General features: G+C 47.1%; 1 protein-coding gene across 9 annotated transcripts in view; it reads left to right on the top strand.

Moving 5' to 3' along the window:
- SLC8A3 (solute carrier family 8 member A3) overlaps positions 1 to 19,843 on the top strand; it is a 114,181-nt gene that overhangs the window by 81,055 nt on the left and 13,283 nt on the right. For 5 of the 9 annotated variants that reach the window (XM_071744504.1, XM_071744508.1, XM_071744510.1 and 2 more), the window contains one exon: positions 9,878 to 9,984. The exons of 1 other annotated variant lie outside the window; for it this stretch is intronic. In XM_071744504.1, the coding sequence (XP_071600605.1) occupies positions 9,878 to 9,984 (107 nt within the window). Of the gene's footprint in view, positions 1 to 9,877; positions 9,985 to 11,335; positions 11,440 to 19,843 lie in introns of those variants that run through there. 3 more of the 9 variants (XM_071744507.1, XM_071744505.1, XM_071744511.1) reach the window with 2 other exon arrangements.

The raw sequence follows: 19,843 nt of genomic DNA, 5'->3' as shown, positions 1-19,843 counted from the left end.
TTGGCTAACAAGCTTCAGCAACTTTTTGCCCTATGAGGAGTTTAAAGCCTTCCCAGGCTCGAGGATCATTTTGAATCTGGTACTGCTCATTCCTCAACTTCCTCTCCCCCTTGGTTCCCACCTTCTTGATCTCGCCAGTATCTCCATGGCAACCCTGTTGCTGAAGAATAGGGAAGACATCTAAATATAGCTTCCAAATCTCCATGCCTTCAGTGAAAAGTCTAAAACCAGGGGAGACATCTTGAAACACTGGGCTGCTAAGAGTGGCCAGTGATGAGTGTCTTGTGGGTGGGATTTGGGATTGCTGTGGTGAGGCAGGGCTTCCTTCCAGCTGAATGCCAGGTCCATGTTTGCTCACAGCATCTCCAGGGGTTTTGAAGTAAACCAGACTACCATCTCCTGTCCAGGCTGCTCCCATTCCTATACTCTTGGCAGGTTTTTGAACCATTCTCTAAAGCAAGCATCCAGTACTAGATGCATCTAGAGTATCTCCAGTACTTCATCTGGCTGTCAACATCCATGGTGGGTTTTGACATCATAGGTTTTGTTGTGATGCATTAGACTAAACAGGAAGCAGAAAAATTCAAAGGCTTTTAGTAAGGAATAAAGTATCTTCCTTCTTTCTCCACGCTCTACTTTTTCTTAAATTTTGCACTGTGTCACCTCAGTGAGGTTGTGGCTGAGGTTTTGCTCCTTTAAAAATTTGTTTCTGAGAGAAAAAGCACACAGCACCTATTCAGTGAAGCTGTTCTCCTGGGGAACCTGCCCAAAATAGGGAGCAGAGAAATGTCCATGCCAGGGCCCTGGCACTGCTTTGTACCTGCACCAGGTTGATACCCACCAGAACTGTCTGGTTTCATGGGCTTCCAAGATGAATTATTACTTGTACAAGACAAGTGCTTATTGTACAGACCTCACAAAGTAGCTCCACATGCTGTCAAGACTTTGTTTGCTCTTCCCTGGCCCTGAAGCATCAAGTCTTGTAGGGTCAGTAAGAAAAAGCTGATGTGCAGGAGGCCAGGCAAGGGCCCCTTGTGTCTGTACACAGAGCTTCACCATTCAGAGCCCACAGTCTGGATGATGCACAGGTCAGCCTAGATATGTTTGTTTGTTTGTTTTTAAAAGAAGAACTTAAAGTTTATAGCTGAACCTGGAAAAAAACCAAAAACCGAAAAACCTTTATTCAATAAATTAAAAAAAACTGTGGAGCTGAACTATTATGCTTGCACAACCCAACTTAAATTCAGCTCAGCACGGACTTAGCTGAGAGAGAGTTTAACAAAGTGTGGTTTTCCACTCTTTGCAGAATTTCTTTAAAAAATTGTGTCATCTTTCCTTAAAGAATTCTGCGTAGTAAAAAACTTTATGATGTTCAAACAAACAGAAAGGCAAAATGCTTTTGCAACCTTCTTGTCTGGCAGGGCTGACTGCATTAAGGGAGGTCCCTGAGCACTGTTTTGTGCTTCTCTATCAGGCCTTTTCCAGTTCTTCAGGGCTTCCAAGCTGAGTGTGAGACATTTGCCATTTAGTAGCTTTGGTGCTGGCTCCTGTAGCTGACACGTGTGGATATACCACATCTCTTGAGTTGCCCTGAATAGCACACAGCTTACTTAAAGATTCTTCTGCAAGGTGTGACAGTGCTTAGTGGACTCACCTGCCTGCAGCTCTGATTTCTGGTACAGTTGTTGGCACTGGTACAAAGCAGGTGTGAAACACTGCCCTGTGGAGCTGACAGCATTTCATGTCCCCTTGCAAGGCTGTGTAGCAGTGGGAGGTGAGGGCTGGGCTGTTGTGGCAGGAAACAAACACATATTGAAAAGTGAAGCTGACCACAAGCACAGTGTGACCCCTCTAGTTTTGCAGTCCAGGATGGAGGAAAGGCAAGAATTAGTCAATTTTTTTTTTTCTTTTTGTAATCTTTTTTCACCAGCTATACCTGTAAGTCTTTTATTGGTAACTCTTTGAAGTTTCTTGATGCAAGTGAGGACTTTAAAAACCATGGATTTATTCTTGACTATGTCCCTTTAATTATCATGTGTTAGCTACTAAAGCATTTTCAACAGTTCTAATTGAAACGTGAGCCAGTTTACTAATTAGCCAAGATTATATGGGCAATACACAAAAAGAAACCGCTTTTCTATGTCAGTATTTGCTTCTTTATCCCTTAGGGAGACCTGGTGTGACATGACCAAACTGTACCACCAGCAGCCTCTGAGCTCCTGGCAATCCTCAGCAGCATCCTACACAGGCCAGGGGAGATGGGCGTGGAGGGGCATGAAGGATTTTGGACTGGGGTCCTGGTCTCTGCCTCAGGGTACTGCCACCCCTTGCATGGTTTCTTCCATCATGGATCTATTCCCCCTCCCTGGGACCTGCTGTGGTGGAGATGGATGTTTCTGGCCCTGGCCTTTATAAGAACAGACTGCCCTGTGTGGTGCACTCATGGCAGGTGTAGGGGCACGCAAAGGGACTCTCAAGGCCACCTGGAGCAGATCCCAACCCCTGCCTGTGTGGGGAGCAGAGGCCTCAGGAGACCTCCTGAGCAACAAGGCTGTGAAGGGACTCAACCACAAGTCCTGTGAGGAACAGCTGAGGGAACTGGGGTTGTTTAGTCTGGAGAAGAGGAGGCTCAGAGGAGACCTCATCACTCTCTACAACTCCCTGAAAGGAGGGTGTAGCCAGGGGGGGTCAGTGTCTTCTCCCAGGCAGATATCAGCAGGACAAAGTGGCATGGCTTTAAGCTCTGCCAGGAGAGATTTAGGTTAGATATTAAGAAAAAATTCTTTGAAGAGAGGGTAATCACGCACTGCAATGGGCTGCTCAGGGAAGTGGAGGGCTCCCCTGTCCCTGGAGGAGACTTTTTAAAAAGAAACTGGATGTGGCACTCAGTGCCATGGGCTGGTAACCACCAAGGTAGTGGATCAAAAGTTGGATTTGGTGATCTCAGAGGTCCTTTCTAACCCGTCTGATTCTATGATTCTGTGATTCTTTGCAACGTGTGCTGGGAGGCAGCACCAAACGCTTTTTCCCTCTCCCCTCTGAGCCAAGTTATGTCTGGGTGGGACTTTCTAGGGGTAAAGAGTTGAAATATGGGGAAAGAAAACATCCCTGCCATAAAGATTTCAAAAACCTGTTGGGCAAACACCTACTTGCTAGGAACGGCTTGGTTGGACTGGCCCTGCCCAGGGATGGGGTGGTTACTCAGCACCAGATGTTGCTGCCAGCTCTGTTTTCTGAGGTTCCCTAATGGCATAAGGGAATTTTAGGAAGAAAGAGGAGGTGTCCTTGAGAAATTCACAGCTGCCTTCTTATGAAAACTAAGTCAGATAATGCAGGTATGTTGACATTGATACGAATAAGTGATGCTTCCACCACCACTTCAAACTCTCTCTGCTCTCTTCCCTCACCCTCCTTATGGCTGTGTCACTGTAGCATCTTCCACATTAGGAGATCAAAGCAAGTAGGGACTGTCCCTATCAAATCCCGGTGAGGAATAAGGATCACAGTCACTGTATAAATATAGGAACTAATGCACAGAAGTATCAAGTGACCTACTGGGATGGCTTCAGCCTTGCCTGGAGAAATATACAGGTTTTCTATGTGTAGAAGAGCACACAGTGATTAGCACTGCGGAGGACCCTATTTTACTGATAATCATCTAGTTATCCATTAAGCCAACTTAAAGCCAAAAGAGAGAGAATCCCATTTCTGGGGCTGCTTTTGTCTATGACTCAGCCAGCTGGTTTGGTAGTGAGGTGGTCTGGACTGTTCTCCATGTGCTTGCTGCACAGAGTGGGATGGCTCTTGCACAGATGCTCTTCCAAGGTCCTCATGAATGACACACCCATTTCTTGGAAACTGGCCCACAATGGCTTGTCTCCAGCTGCTCTACTAGCACCAGTTTTTCTGTAACTCATACATCAGCAAGTTGATGATCTGCATGAAACTCAGTTCTGATGGTTCATCTATCCTCTTTACATCTGTGTAGGTAATTGGCACCAGCATCTGCTCTGACCTTAGAGGCACCTTCAGTTATGATCTGGATGCACAGAACAAACTGTGAGCATCACTGGTGGCTGCAGCTGGATACTTCAAAACCTTCTTCTCCCTTTCTAATCCCTGTGGAAGCCAAATATCTCCTATTATCAGCAATGTCCAATGTAGACTTAAGTGCACTGAAGTCCAATGTAGAATCTGTCTGTCTTGGTCATATTCTGGATAGGTTCTTAAATTACCACAATTTCCTTTTGAAATTAAGAACACTCATCATCTCGTTGGTGAGTTTAGTCAATCTGCTTTGGGATCTAGTGGTTCTCCTCCTCAAACACCTTCTGTCTTTGTCTGTGCTATGTGATGGCCTAATCCTTCCTACCCTGGGTTACTTGATGTGCAACTCCATGTGACCATATGCATCATGTCAGGGCTTTTCTTCCTGGCTTCTTCACTTTGTCTGCCAGCACTGTCATATTGCTCTGTTAAATATCCACCTCCCAGTAAGCAGGAGGCAGTTCCCCTCCGGGCATAGCCTTCCTGAATCCCCTCTGGTTTGCCTCAAGTGCTGACACCTTACCAAGTCAGCATTTCTGCAGCAGGACTTCTCAATGAGATCTCCAGGCAGAGAGAATAGGTCCTATCTGTAGTTTCATGCTGAAATCCCTGCCCAGTGGGGATTCTGGGGTGGATTCAGAATGGCACCACATGCTTTGAAATTCACACTGCAGGGACCTGCACCCCTGGCAAATCAGATAAAGGTTTGGGTATATCAGGATGTGTCAAGAATGCTGTGTCTTGACCTCCAGGTGTATGCTCTAATGATTCACATTAATGAGTTACTAGAAATCTGCAGGTACTTCTCACTGTCTCTGGGATGTTTACCTTGCCCTCCTGGCTGCTTTCCATCCTGGCTAACAACATCCACAAGGGGCTGTAAATCCTGCCCTTGCATAGCCCTGCATGTTTCAGTGGTATACACTATGTGACATCTCCTGCACCGGTTTTAGAGCTGAGCTTTATTTCTCATTCCAAAGTAACACAGACGTATCCTATCCTCTTAACCTCCTCAGCAATAATTCCTGCAAATGAGAGTCTCCACACAGAGATACTCAGTATTTTCTAGTGCATTAGTCCAATAACCATCCAGTTTCTGCCTTATGTGTTGGAAGTGGACGTGTTGACAAATAAAATTATTTTATAGATGATCCTCTATACTTCCCAGACAGGGAATTTAGCAATATCATGTGCACAGCATCCTTTAGAAGATCGATGTCTATTCATTTCATCTTCTGTTGCTTACTCAGGGAAATTTCATACTTAATATTGCTCCCCAGAGGAGCTTTCCCATCCCTAATTTTTAAAACCAGTAATTGAAAGGAGAACCTGGAACACCATCTTCTGAGGACTGTTGGTAGCAGCTTGCGATGACCCCAGAGAAGAAGAGACTGTGAGCAGCCATCCGTGTTCTGCATGGCCAGGTGATTCCTGGGAATGATGTCTCTCAGCTGCATCACAGCCCAAGCTGAAAGCATTGCTCAGTCTGCTGAAAACACCACTGAGGCCTGAATGAAGGAACTCTTCCCGTCAATATGCTCAGATGGGAGTTGAGACTGGACTTGGTGTGGGCAGAGGAATTTTTTGGGTTGCAGAGTAGCTCCTCACTGCCAGCTCCCAGTGGCATCTAATGATGGCAGTAGATCACCAGGAGAGGCTGTGGGGTGGCCTCTGTTTTCTTCTTTTTCCAGCTGTCTGAGGTACCTCTTGGCCATGAGGAAGCTGTCAGAGAGAAAGGGGGCAGCTAGAAAGTGTCCTCCTCTTCCCATGTGGAGCATCCAGAGACTGGGGAATGAGAGCTGCTTGGCTAAGCAAGGTGGGCTTCAGATCTCTTACTTCCCATTGTAGTGAGTGTGCCAGTCAGAGATACTGTGCCTGGTGGCCCCTCTTGTGCCCACCTCTGCCCCCATTCTTTTAAAGAAGCTATCAGGATGTTCTTGCAGCGAAATGTTCCAGAGCCTCCTGTTCCTGTGTGCTCTTTGTCTCTCAGTGTCCTCCTGTCATATCTCTTACATTAACATTATGTCTTCCCAGGGAAGTGCTACACTCCCCATCCATCTCCTCTGCTCTCCATGTCTTCCAATGGGGTAGCTCTCAGTGTAGCTGAAGGTGAGAGATAAGATTTCATGGGAGCAATCTTTGTTTTGGCCTCCAGAGGATTTATGACAGCTCAGGACACAGCTGTAGTTACATTTGCTTTCATAGCTCTGGGAGAGGAGTGAGATGCTCACAGTGGCTTGGGAAGTTACAAAGTCCTGAAAAGGGCAACCCCCACCAGCTGTGGGGGCCAGGAGGGGTGGCTTGATGGGCCACTGCAACCACCCTCCATCAGTGCTGACCTTTTTGTGGTGACAGTCACTGGAGCAGCTGGCCAGCTGAGAGAAGGGCACTTCCCTGCAAGGAAGCAAGCCCAGCCTTGCTGGCTGCAGAGCAGCCTAGGAGCAAGGAAGCTGCTCTTTCCCCTGCCACAGAATCCCAGTGAAAGGTTAACTGCACCCTGTTATCTGGCACTGGGCCTGTGAGCCTTCCTCCTGGTGTCACTGCACAGACCCTGAAATCTTCTGTTGTGTTCCTTTTTTCCTTGCATGGGGGGATCTGGCAACATTCTGTCTCTAGAGCAAGAGCAGGCAGCAGCTGTGGTTTGGCTGGAGCCCTCCATCCCACACCACCCAGCTGTGGGTGGTCCCAGCATCCCCACACCACAGAGCCCACACCTCTGGGCTCCTGTGCTGGGTTCCTAAAGCTTTCACAGTGCCATGGACCTGCTGAAGGATCACCACCTCTTAGTGAAGCTGAGGAGGTTGTGCACCTCCTCCTCTTTTGAGACTGGGTGAGAGATGCAAGGTCCTGCCTGTGTCTCTTCAGGGTACCTGCAGCTTTGGTCTGAGAAGTTCTGCCCACTCCCCTATTGTTTCAGAGCCAGGTAGAGCTCCTTTTCTCCCTGTGGCTGCTAGCAAAAGAGTAAATTGGTGATTTAATGGATTGGTCATGAAATTCAGACACCCTTTTTTGAAAAGCCACCTGAGGCTTGGGTGTGCACTAACAGTCTGGTGTGCTGTGGAGCTGGTCCAAGAGACCAGAGGGTTTGCACACTCAGTTTCCTGTCCCAAGGAGATCTGATTTGGAAAGCCAGCATTTTACTGTGCATCCTCCCTATGGATCCCCACCGTGTTTTCTTACCCTTTCTTGCCTTTTTCTTTTTTAAAACATTTAAAAAGACGACTTAAAGAAATCTCACCGCTGTGGAACTACTTAGTAGGCTGTATAGAGCTCCCTGTAGGTAGCAAACATGCATACATCAGGTCATTATTCCTTGAGTCCACATCTCTGAGTATTCATTGCACACATAAAATATGTGAAATCAAGCTTTCCATACATACAGTGCAGGGTCAGGGGCATCATCTGCAGGGCTGGGGACATCATCTGCTGGGCACATGTCCTTATCAGATGAGCATATCTACTCCATTCTGATGTGTGGACACACCACTCATGGAGATGGGAGAGCCACCTCATAAAAAGGAAAAAAAAAAAGAAAAAAAAGAAAGAAATTAAGGAAAAGAAAGTTCCCGTATGAAAGCAAATTCAAGTGGTGTGCATGCATAATATTGTGTAAAGCCTCCAAAGAGCTTTGTCACAATCCCTAAGCAAGCTCCTGGGAAACAAAGTCAGTGGGTTTTTGCCAACAAGCAATACTGAGTAATTTGGAGGTCCTAGATGGAAAAACCATAAGCAATGATAATTATAAATAGAATTTTAAAAAGCAACCCACGTTCAGGAAGCACTGGCTGCATTTGAAAATCCCACCTTCAGTTTTGTTGTACATGAGTAAGAAAAAGATCAGAGCTATGAATCAGCCATAGGTTTTACTCAGCAAATTGAACAAGCTTTGCAAAGTACCAAAGGCCCAGACAACATCAGCTTCAAAAGCCAATTTCAGTCAACTGTTCCAAAGAAAATGCAGGAAAACTGTTGTGGTGCTAGCTGAGCACCAACATTTACACGAGAGACATACGATTTAAAATCCTACATCCTTCAGGCTGGATTAAGAGAGATTGAAAGGGTCCAGAGAAGGGAAAGATGTTTGACAACATGGGATACACATAGAGAAAGCACTGGCAAAAATAAAGCTTATTTTTCTTAGAAGAATTAAAAGTTGGGGTTTTTCCTTGCATATTCTTGCACTGCTATAGCAGAGGTTGTCCAAACTCTTCCCCCTACCCCATATGCCATCATTTGAAAGTCAGAGTTTGTAAACAAGCCAAAGGCAAGGGCCGGCAGAGGAGATGGGATTTCCATAGCGTGTGGGTGCAGTTATGATTTGAGAGTCTAACTGGAGGAGGGCTGGATAATTTTGTGGTCATTAGTGACAGCGATAGGAATGCAAGCTGCAGTGGTGATAATTAATCAACCCTCCTGTTCCCTATTGTGAAATGGTGATTTTCAGAGGGCTGTTGGCAGTAGCAGTATCCCCAGGATGCTCATTTTCTGAAGCACTGTGGGATCAAAGATACAGGGTTTATTTAACACCAAGAGCTACCTGCTGAGGCACATAGGGATCTGAAGCTTGGGGATATTTCTCCTGACTCCACCTGTGGGTGTGGAGCTGTGGTACCGTGGGGTGATTCACCTGCAGGAGGAGCAGCTGGCCTGGTTGCTCTTAGGAGCAGTTGTTCTGGGATAAGAGAAATGCTTTTTAAGTGGATCTGACTTAATTTAAAAAATGTAGTTCCAACTTTGGGTTGGGGACTGACTGGGAGTCCAGGAGCCCTGAGACAGAAAGTCCGTGCTCCTTTAGAGTGATTGCATTTATATGAGCATGGAATGTATGTGCTTATCAGTGCACGTGCAGACAATATTGGATTTAAGAGGGTGTGAGATCAACCTGGAATAAAAGCACCAATCCCTTCTGTCACGGGCAAGACTACACAAAGCCTTGCAGCCACCAGGAAAGCGATGGGACCACAGGGGATATTTTCAGCCCATGACAGTCAGTGCAGCCCTGGCTGTAAGGAGGTAGCAGGTTTGGCAGAGCCTCCAACATGTTGAACATCCCTTGTTCTGTTTGCTTGCAAAAGTCACAGGACTGTGACCTCTGCATAACACATGTACTTGCTGTAAAAGAAAACACAGTGAACTCAGAGCACAGTGAGCTCTTCTTTTCCTGCAAAATGCTCCAAGAACTCATAAGAAATGTACCTAAGGAGAGATTCTGGATGTCCTGCCAGCTGCTCCAGCAACCAGCACCTCTCAGGGCAGGCTGATGAAGCTGTTCCTTCAGCAGCTGATTAACCTGCACCATCTAGGGTATCACCTAGGGTTCCCTCTGGTGGGAATAATGCATGAGCTGCTGGCTGCAGGGTCTCCCACAGTCTGGTTGGGCTGGTGCTGCTGGGGGGGAGGCAGCTGCATGTTACCTGCATTTGTGTGTGCTTGTGTGGCTGCTTTTGCAGGGGTGTATACGTGTGCAATGGGTGGCAGGGTGAGGGACACCTGCTTCTTTGCTGGTCATCAGGCTTCATTGCCTACACTCTGAGCTTCTGAGTGGCAGCTCCTGATCCCCTCTGTGGTTTCCTGGGGGATCAGAGCTATTTGTGGCTGACTTTTTTTGCACAGTGTGGCCTGACATCATGCCTTTGGGTTAAGCAGAAAATTGGACAGTGTCACATGCAGGAGTGGGCCTTTAACCTTTCTCAAGGGCCATTTTGAGCTTGTTCAGTGGGTGAGAAAACTTTGACTCTCTAATGTCCCCGTTCAACTCTTTACTTTCCTCCACAGTTGCTTCTCTGTTCCCTTCTCCCCTTTATGACACTTACTATTTTTCCATCCACAGCAAAACAGTTCACATCAAGGTAATTGATGATGAGGAGTATGAAAAAAACAAGAATTTCATCATTGAGCTGATGAGCCCCCGCATGATGGATATGAGTTTACAGAAAGGTGTAGTACTGGCCCACCAGACTAACATTAACGTTCTTCTTTCCTCTTCTCTTCCATCTCCTTTTCTCCTACTCTTCCTCTGATGTTTCTCTGTCTCCAACTGCTCTGCCCTAAACACTGCTGTGCGCACACACCGTGTCACATGGTACTCACGGTGGGAGGATGCTGGTGGGGATGGGGAGAGGAAAAGGGAAGAGGGGGGCAGAGAGAGAAGGATGGAGAGCTGTCGCTCTTGTCATTATTTCTCAGCAGCTTGAGAAGGACCTTCTGCCACCCTCACTAGAGGCTGCAAGCAAATTTTGTAGCATCAGCAGGAAGATGCTGGGCAGAAATGCATCCAGCATCTCAGGAGATCATCACTCAGCACTGCTGCTATGGCTTGGTCAGCCCCATGTTAGATAAAGACAGGAACTGAGGACTGCCAGAGAAGCAGCTTCTGTAATTTCTGGGAGCACAAGATGAGGGCAAGGAGGACCTGATGCCCTGCTTTAGTTTGCCCGAAGGCTCACAGCAACTGTGCATTGCAAGGATGCTAGAGGGAGCTAGGCAAGCTGGCAGCAGGTAGAAGGGGCCAGCCCCACTCGAGTGCCCAAGGTATATCCATTTGAGCCTCACAGGCAATTTAGTCCATTGTGTTCCCCTGTGAGGTCCCAGCAAAGCTGTCTGGTCCCAGGGAAAGCTGTGTCCTTGCTGAGGAAACAGGTCAGGGAGAAGAGACTGGCACTGCTGAGGGGAAATAGTAGTAAGATGTGCTGTTTTAAAACTTGTAATCAGAATTAATGGCCTCCTTTGCAGCTAACAGAGATACAGCCTTCTGGCAGAGACCCACCTCACCCCATTGGGTGACGTGTATGTGAATGCCCATCTCTTTCTCTTCTACTCAAACTCCCAGCCCGTAGTCCCTGCAGGTTTATTATTAATTGTGAGGGTAGCAGAAGCAATTATCTTCCAGCTAAAATGCAATGGATACCCCAGGGTGGTCCCTGGTGGTTTCCAGGTGGCCAATGCCCTTTCCATTACCATGTGACACTGGAGAAAAAAAAAAAAAAAAAAGTGTTGCAGGAGTCACCTCCCACTAACCATCAGCAAGGTTTGACCCCCTTCTTTTCCCTCCCTCCTCACTTCCTGGCCAGCTACCTCTCCTCCTAACACCCTCCTGCTCCCCAGGGAGCAGCTGCGACGGATGCCCCGTGTCCAGCAGGCAGGCGGATGCTCACCCCCTGTGGGGATGGGGCTGCGTGCCAGGAGCCCAGATCGCCACCTCTGCTGCTGCTGCTGCTGCTGCTGCTGCCACCGTGCCTTCGGCCAGCTGACCCACTGTACAGAGTTGTCTCTTTTGTTGTCCCTACAGGAAGACCGTAAGGGTTAAGATAGTAGATGAGGAGGAATACGAAAGGCAGGAGAATTTCTACATTGCCCTTGGTGAACCGAAATGGATGGAGCGAGGAATATCAGGTGTGAGATGCTTTATGAAAAAAACAAACAAACAAAACAAAAAAACCCAACAAAAATTTTGAATCAAGTCTCCAGCCCCCCTAATCCAGAAAATATAACCCTCTTTCTCCTCCTTCCCCTTCCCTCTTTTCTTCTCCTCTGTTGATGGATCGACTTTTACTCTCTGCCCTCCTATATTCTTGCTTTCACCCTGTTTCAGTGTCATCTCTCCCTTTTAGAGCCCAGCTTACTTCTGATCCTCCTTTTGTGCAATGCTTAAGCCTTGGGGGCTGTTTTTCTTTTTTTTTTTTTTGGTTGGGTTTCCATGTCTTATCTGTTTTCTTTTTTGTTCTGAGCACACCTTTGCTGTTCTACCCTCTCCTTCTCCTTTGCCAGGACCTTGGGGAATATGAAAGGCAAGAGAGGGGCACAATGCATGGTCACTCCTTCAGCTCCTCCCATAAGCCCCCCTTTCCTTCCCTCTGTTGTTGCCTGCCAGTGGCATTGCCTTGGTGCACTTGGGTCCCCATGAGGCACGGTGAAAAGCCCACGGGAGAAGAGGGAAGGTATATGTAATTTTGCTTTTGTTTTGAAAATGGTTCACCATGTCATTCCTCTGAAGCCTCCTTGATGTGTTGCAAGCAGTCACAGCCTGTTTCTAGAGGGTGTGGAGCTCTGCTGAGGTCCTGCTTCATCAGCAGTGAGAGTCAGGATCTCCTAGCAGAGCAGAATTACAGTGGTACTAAACCCACGCTCATCGTTGCCCTTTGCCTAGGTGTATCTTTGTCCTCTACATATTTGACTCCTTTGTGCAAGTCCTGCCATTGGTCTCACCAGCTTTGTGGTGGCCTGGAAGGGCCACGTTTTAAACAGAAGCACTTCACAAAAGCAAATTGAAATCCATCTTCTGAGTGTTTGATAGGGAGCAGAGACAGATGTGTGTGCCCACAAGCTTACTACTTCTCCCATGTGCTACTGCAGAAGATGGGAACACCTAGTAGTTGTCTGTGCATGGCACAGCTTCCCCTTGCTGAAATATTTCCAGTCTCTTATCTCACCAGCACAGCAGCTACACATCCTCTGGCCGGTCTGGGTCTGATCACCCAGGCAGGTCTCAGCAGGGTATTCAGAACAGACACAGCTTGCATTAGCATGGCAATGTACTGTAGCATCCGTGGCTTTATAAAATGCAACCCCAAGGAGGGTTTGTAGCTTTGTGCTGTTAGACTGTCTCATACAGCCTGCAGGCAATGAGGGACATTAGATTTCACTGTGTGCTGAGCACAGGTCCTTGGGTTTCACTCAAATCCAGCTAACCTTGCTCAGAAGCAGCGACAAATCTGCCATATCCCACGGGGTTATGTTCCAACAGTTAATTGCTTGCCAGGGTAAATATATGGGCACAGCTTCCAGGTAGAAGTTGTCTGGCCTCAGCTTGTAGCCACTACTTTCCTACTTTTCTCTGTCAGATTACAGAAGTACATAGCATGCCTTGGCTTCTGTGGAGGGACCTGCTCACTATAGCCATATTAAACTCAGATTTCTTCTTGGGAGATTAAGGAGATTAAGCCTGTGGCCCCTACTGCCATGACGTAGGGTCTCCTCTCCACAATGTCCCTTCCTTTCCTTGGGACTCTTACCTCTGTCTCAGCAGGCACAGGAGGAAAATCACCTACCTTTAGCTTTCTCCTTCTTATGCTCTCAGCAGCCTGAAGCATCACTGCAAAGTTTCAACTCACTTTCTGCTCTCTGCAAGCCCTGCGTTCTTTTCTAAACCAGTGACCTTCAGTGTACAGGGTCAGGATTGGGCTGTTTTTTGTGAAGTCTTCCGTTCCTTTATCCCATATAGGCCACTTAGCATCTGGCTAAATAAAAACACTTACTTAAAAAAAAACCCAAATAGCACCTAGGGTGGTTCAATTGTAAAATATCCTCATCGTTATTAGGACTATGATGCCAGATTGCCATGCTGTGGGTGTTGCATTTACACCAACACCAGTTGGATTCAGTGGGACCTTCTGCTTTGCAATAGGAAGAGGGAGGAAAGAGCAGAGTCAGCTGGAATGATCTGCAGCACAAAGCCTGCAGGCCAGCTGCATCCATTGCTGGTGGTAAAGGTGCACCCTCCAACACACCCTCCTTACCCAGAGGAAGTGAAGGACCATGCCAAGGAGAAGACATGGGGCTCTGGTTGGCCTTCTCATAGAAAAGTCAGAGCAAGAGCACCACAGTTTTAAAATCTAAGGGGTGGGAGATTAAAACACATTTCTAAATCTTGCTGGCACAAGGTGGCAGTCACTACCCTAATTCCAGGGCATCTGGAAAGATCCCCAGCTCCGTAGTGCTGCACACCATGGCATCTCTGACAAGCATACCTTGTGTCTGGGATGAAGAATAAGGAGCTACCTGAGGCTTTCCCATGCAGAGCATTGTGAGTGAGGGACAGCAGATGCTGTTGCCAGCAGCTTTGCAGGGCACACGTGAGCAGCCAGCTCCTGGCAGGAAGGAGCAGCCTGGGATGCCCATGGGCTTGCACGGGGTCAGGGCAGCACACAGCCTGCCACATGGCATCAGGGAGGGACATTCACGCTGACATCCACGCTCGTTCCTGCCATAATTGTGTTGTTGCAGGGACAGAACTCAGCTGGTTTATTTGTTGCAAAGCACATGCACGACCAAGAGAGCCCAGTGGGTTGCAAGGTCAGCTGCATCCCAGCCCTGCAGCATGAATCCTGCCATTGCCCTGCACCCACAGATGGGTGGAAAATCCCAAACTACAGTTGCCGAGCATTCACTTGTTTTTCTTGGGGCGATAAATGGCACATAGCGAGAGCAAAGCACAGGTCCTGCCTCTCCTGGGAGGTTCAAACTGCTTTTGCTGAAGAGTCTCTCTGGGTTTTGGCTACCCACACATTAGTTTCCAGCACCACAAAAGATGTGGTCTTTCTTGGCAGTGTGTCTTCATTTGTTGTTACTCCCCACTTAGCTCTGTCACACTGAGCTGGTGACTAGAGTGCTGTAGGAGTACTGGATGTGCTCAGAGGGGCCTTCATAACATCTTCAAAATATCTCATCTGACCCTGTTGGGAGCAGGGGAGTTTTGGGTGCTTCAGATGACTGGCAGTTGTGTTTGAAAGTAATCTGCAATCCAGGTTGTGTGGAGGCAGCCCATCTACCACAATTATGCCTGCACTATCACAGCTTCTTGCCAAGGGCTCACACTCACCCCTCAGGACCTCACCTTGAGGACACAAGCTAGGTAGCAGTGATGAAATCAGTGATGAAATGTGGTGCCCTGAAGGGCAGGCAGAACTGACCACAGGGCTGGTGACTGGGGGGAATAGATATTTACTTCTCAAACCATCCTAGGGCAGAGTTTGGTTGGTTTATTTTTGGATGCAGAACTCATTCTGGAGCTTCATGCTTTTAAAATCCTCTGTGCTGCCCCTGCGGGTCTCCACACTGCTGCTGGCTGCAGTGGTGGGGCATTCTGATGGGCACACAGCAAAAGAGGACAGCAGGCAAGAGCAGGGCTCACTACCACATGGCTGATTTGCATTACTGGCCAAGCTGTGCTAGGCATCTGCCTGTACAAAGCAGCTACCACCTGTCCAGGGAATATCTGCTTCTCCTGAGCAGAGCTGTGGGGTAGATGGGAATGACCATGTCTTGAGCTTCACAATGAGGTGAGGCTGTGTATCTCCAGGAGGTCTCTGCAAGGACCATAGCTCAGCAGGGAATTCAATCCTATTTCTCTTGCTGTTTGCACCTGCAAGCACCTTACCAAGAGACAACACCTCAGGAAGGTGCCTGTGGTGGCTCAAATGTGCATTCCTGTCTCCACATTGCTCGGGGCTTGCACAACGTGTAACAGCCTTTTGACTGAAGCATTTTGCATCGTCTGCAGATACCATTCCTCACTGGTCACCCCCAGTTGTATCAGTGCTGTGCTGCTCTGAGCCATGGGGCACTTAGTTGTTAACCTTTGCCATAAGGTTGATCACTTAGCTGATCACTTAGTCCTGTTCTTTGCTTTTCCCCTATATATAAATGTTATATCTACAGTCCCAACCCCTGTCCTGCAGCCCATCTCCACCAACTGCTTTCTGCAGCTGGATTCTATTCAAAAACTTTCTAACCATCCAAACAAACCATATCAAGTAGCTTTACTTCAGCAGTTCTTTTTGTTTATGTGCACTAGTAATTCAGAGAGATTAGACTAGATTTGTGATGGGTATCTTGTCAGGTCTGTCTGTGATGAGGACCAATATTAACTCAGTATCTGATGCAAAGATCACTGGCAAGGATGGTGCTTGCCACAAGCTGGTTATATCAAAGTGTGTGAGTGAAAAGAAATAGAAGAGAGACATGTTCTTTACTTGGGAAAAATGGTAAAGGTTGCCTTTTTCTATCCTCCTGGACATTTCCTACGTTTTCTGATTTTTTTGTCTTCTCCATTTCTAAGAAATTAATCTCTGAATACTTCTTGTCTTCTGCTTTCCTCCAGATGTGTGGTCATGTAAACTGAATTCCTGCCTCCTGAACACTGCAGAGCTTTGAAACCCCCCAGCACCCTGAGCCAACTTGCTGGCCATCCCTTTTTCAACACCTTTTCAATGTGCTCTTGCAGTGAAACGAGTCCTTTCCTTTATGACATTTGTCTGTTAGTTTGACTCTTATTCCAGTGGCAGCTCTGGTATCTGGTCAGCTCGTAGCTTGGACTGAGGATTTTGCTGCTGTCAGCCCAGAAGGGTTTTAGAGAAATGCTTCCTTTGAACATCAGCTTTCACGTTTTATCTGCAGTCCTGGATTACAGGAGAAAAACTTGCTTTGCACTCCCTGGATAAAGTCAATCTTCTGCTTAAATTGTTTTTAACCTTAGTACTGATTATAGAATCAGAGAATGGTTTGGGATGGAAAGAACCTTAAAGATCATGTAGTCCTAACAGCCTTGCCTCCCACTAAGAGCAGGTTTCTCAAAGCCCCATCCAAGCTGGCCTTGGACACCTCCAAAGAGGGGGAAACCACAGCTTTCTTGGGCAACCTGTTTCAGTAATGGAGCCCAAACAGCAAGGAAGGCTAGTTTGGAAGATTTCACTTGATAGCAGGTGATGGTGAAAATAGCATTGGAAATGTATGTTTCATGAAGGTAATTGGGCTCTGCTCTTGGCACAGTGGTGGAAGATTCATCCTCAGGGTTGGTGCATGAAGGCTGAGTCTTGAGAGTTATGTTTTGTAAAAGGAACTGACATCCTTGATGCAAAATTTTGCTTCAGGAAGTATCTCCCACAGAATGCAGCTTCACTGGAAATGGGAGCACAGATGACTGGCGAGCACTATTTAACATCTTGCTGGCATGACCTGACTTGGAAACATTTTGTCTGAAGTCCTTTCAGCTCTCCTGGCACAGTCAACTGGTGTGGGCAAATCTCATAACACATCTCCTTTTAATCAAGTATCAGCACCCCTGAGGGACAAGCTTCATGCACCAGGGGAAGCGTGTGGCAGGGGGCCTCAGAATAAGAATTTGCTGTAGCTCTGTGATGAAGGTGAACACTTCCCACAAACAATGTTAATGCTCCTGATGGAGAGGAGTCTCTTGGAGTCTGCAAGGGCTTTGCTAGGGACTTCAGTAAAAACATTCAGGTTAATGCTGCAAAATCTCTTCCTTGTTTAGCTCTATCTTGTTTATAGCTCTTCACAGTCAACTAGGGAACCAGTTTGCTCATCTCTGTGAGCAAGTCTGGAGGCAGAGTCTGTGGAGAGTTGCATCTGGAAGATGGGGGAGCCTTACCTCTTCAGGAAACTGAGCCCTTAGTTTGCATGGTCATTGAGGTCTCTTGGGTGCACATGAGGTGCAGGCAGTGTATCCTCCTTTCCTCTTCCTCCTTTCAGCTCACCCTGTAAATCCCAGGCCTTTAACAAGGATCCTCTTATCTATGCAGTGGCTTTCTGGAGTCTTTATGGATATTGATTAGAAAAGATTTGTGTAACAAAGAATGAGTCCTGAATAACGCATGCAGGGTGGACAAATCTCTCTCCAAGGTAAAGAACAGGAAAAGGTATTTCACTGTTTAGAAAAAAATCTGAGACAAATATTTAGTACAGAATTTACAGTATTGCCCAGTTTCTGGTCTGCTCCCACCCCAAGCCCAGTTCCTCTTTTTTAACCTTCTTTGGCCTCAGTAGAGTTAAAGCTGGAGAGAATTCAAGTCCTGATCCATACATCACAGCAGGATTTCACCCCAAAGGACATTGGGAATATGCAGATGAAGTAATTCATAACTAATTAACTATTTCAGCAGCAACTTTCAGGTCCAAATTGTCCCTTTTCAAAGGTGGCAGGAGAAGCAAAGTTCATGCACTCAATTTTGTCTTGGCCCAGTGAAAACCTGGCCTGCAGGGCAGAGGCAGCCCAGTAAAGGAGAAGCTGGGATCCAGAGCTGAAGGCTGAGAGAGTCAGCATCACCCTGTCCACAGGCACTGATGTTTGTGACTGTGGAGCTAATTTTAGCAGCTCCTTGCAAGAATGTGCATGCCAAACCTCTGAAACTACCTGAGATGCCAACAGCAATGGGGTGGCCTGGTTTGGCCCCATGAGGAGTGTGATGTGCAGAGCAGGAGTGTAGGAGTAGGAGAGGTGCTCTGGGGAGAAATGGACGGGATGCAGCACACCTGAGAGATGGGAACAGCATGGGGGCCATCAGCATGGCTGGTACAGGTACAGCATCTCCAGATGGAGTGTCAGGAAACATTACAGGTCAGGGCTAAGGGCACATTATCAGATGTGTGTGCAGGAAGGAAGATTTAGTCTGTGAAATCATTTTCTTGCTTGCATGCACAGCGTTCACTCAGAAAAATAAAGATAAAAGAATCCCTGGGCTTTCTGCATGCTGTATTCTTGATACAGCTTTATAGATTTCTTCAAATATTCATGTATCATATCATGGGTGAAAGGGAGAAAAATAGTTCTTTTGCAAGCTCAAAAGCAAATGGGAATAAAAAAATAAACTCAAATCCCAGAGCACCGGAATAACAGTTTTTAAAAACAGGAGGAACAAGTGATTTTTTTTTTTTTTAATAATGGCAGTAGCTTAGGGGCCCAGTATTATTTTATTATATGAAATTTGAACACTGAATTGGTGCTTATAATTGCAAAAGGAATAAATTTCCCCACATTTTCTGGAGAACCAGAAGACTATGGTCAAGAAGGCCATAGGGTAGCATGCAGGACAGAGCTCCAAGGTGACTGAAGATTGCTACAAGGAGCAGTGACAAACCTGCTGCAGACTTGGAGGCACAGCTGTGTGGAGGACAGGAGATGATGTGGGCAGAGCAGGTTGTGTGCTTCTCATGGCTCTGCAGCACTGTAGATGCTGCAGAACCTACTTATGAATGTTCCCCCCAAAGGTTTTTGACTCTCAGAGGAACAGCCTCTGAAATACAAGAGGTGCTCAACAAGGAGCCTCTTCACTGAGCCTTCCTCTCTCACTGCACCTCTACCTGCCTGCATGGGCAAGGGACTTCACCCCACGTGCCCAGGGTATTTCCACCAGGGGAGATGGATATGTGGAATGAAGATCTTGACTGGGCTGATGCCCCTGAACAGGCTGTCAGGAAAGCTGTGCCCATGGGTGCTGGGAGCTGGAACTCAGGGTTACTTTCCCACTGGTACACTGTGCGACCTTTGACAAATTGTTTAGGAAATCACTTTCGTACCAGTGCTGATACAATTGGATGCCTCTATACAGAAGCACCTGCTTTTCAGAGGCCTGAATGGGCAAGCCTGGATAAATTAGCACTTTTGGACTCCAGCCCACTTCTGAGTTTGCAGAACTTTCCCTTTAGCTTTGCTATGCTTGCTTCACCATCTGTCAAATGAGGCTGTTAGTACTGACTCAGTCTTTGTACAGAGTTTTAAGCTGTTAAGACTAAAAGTGCACGGTAATAAGTGTTAGTAATTACAATACTGTCATTGCATGCAACTAAGTTTTCAGGGACTGGCTGTTTGGAGGACAGGAAGAAGTCAAAGATAAGTCACAAAGGTGGTGCTTAGCCTCTCTTGAAGAAGTTTTCTGTGTTTTTTGCTGTATAGGGTCTCTTAAAGTTGGTTTGGAATTTGGATGCAGGCTGTGGCTTTCTAGAGGTAATATGTAAGAGGGATCCAGCCAGCTGTATCCCTGGGGAATGGGGAAATCAAGGCAGGAGAGAACCAGAAGATCACTGTCCAAGGCAGCAAGAGGGCTGTGTTGTACCTATTTGAAAAGTCAGGGTAAGGTCGTCTCTTGCAAGGACCTTCACCCTCTTCTCCTCCCTTCGTTCCAATTCTAATCTGACAGGACCATGTGGTCACATTTCCCAGGAGGCAGCTCCATCCCACCATGATACTATTGCATAGCATTTGCCCATGCAGCTTTGTCAGGCA

This window comes from Heliangelus exortis, chromosome 5 (genome assembly GCF_036169615.1).
Source record: "Heliangelus exortis chromosome 5, bHelExo1.hap1, whole genome shotgun sequence".
In the NCBI taxonomy this organism is placed as follows: Eukaryota; Metazoa; Chordata; class Aves; order Apodiformes; family Trochilidae; genus Heliangelus; species Heliangelus exortis.
This window is presented reverse-complemented; position numbering and strand designations above follow the sequence as displayed.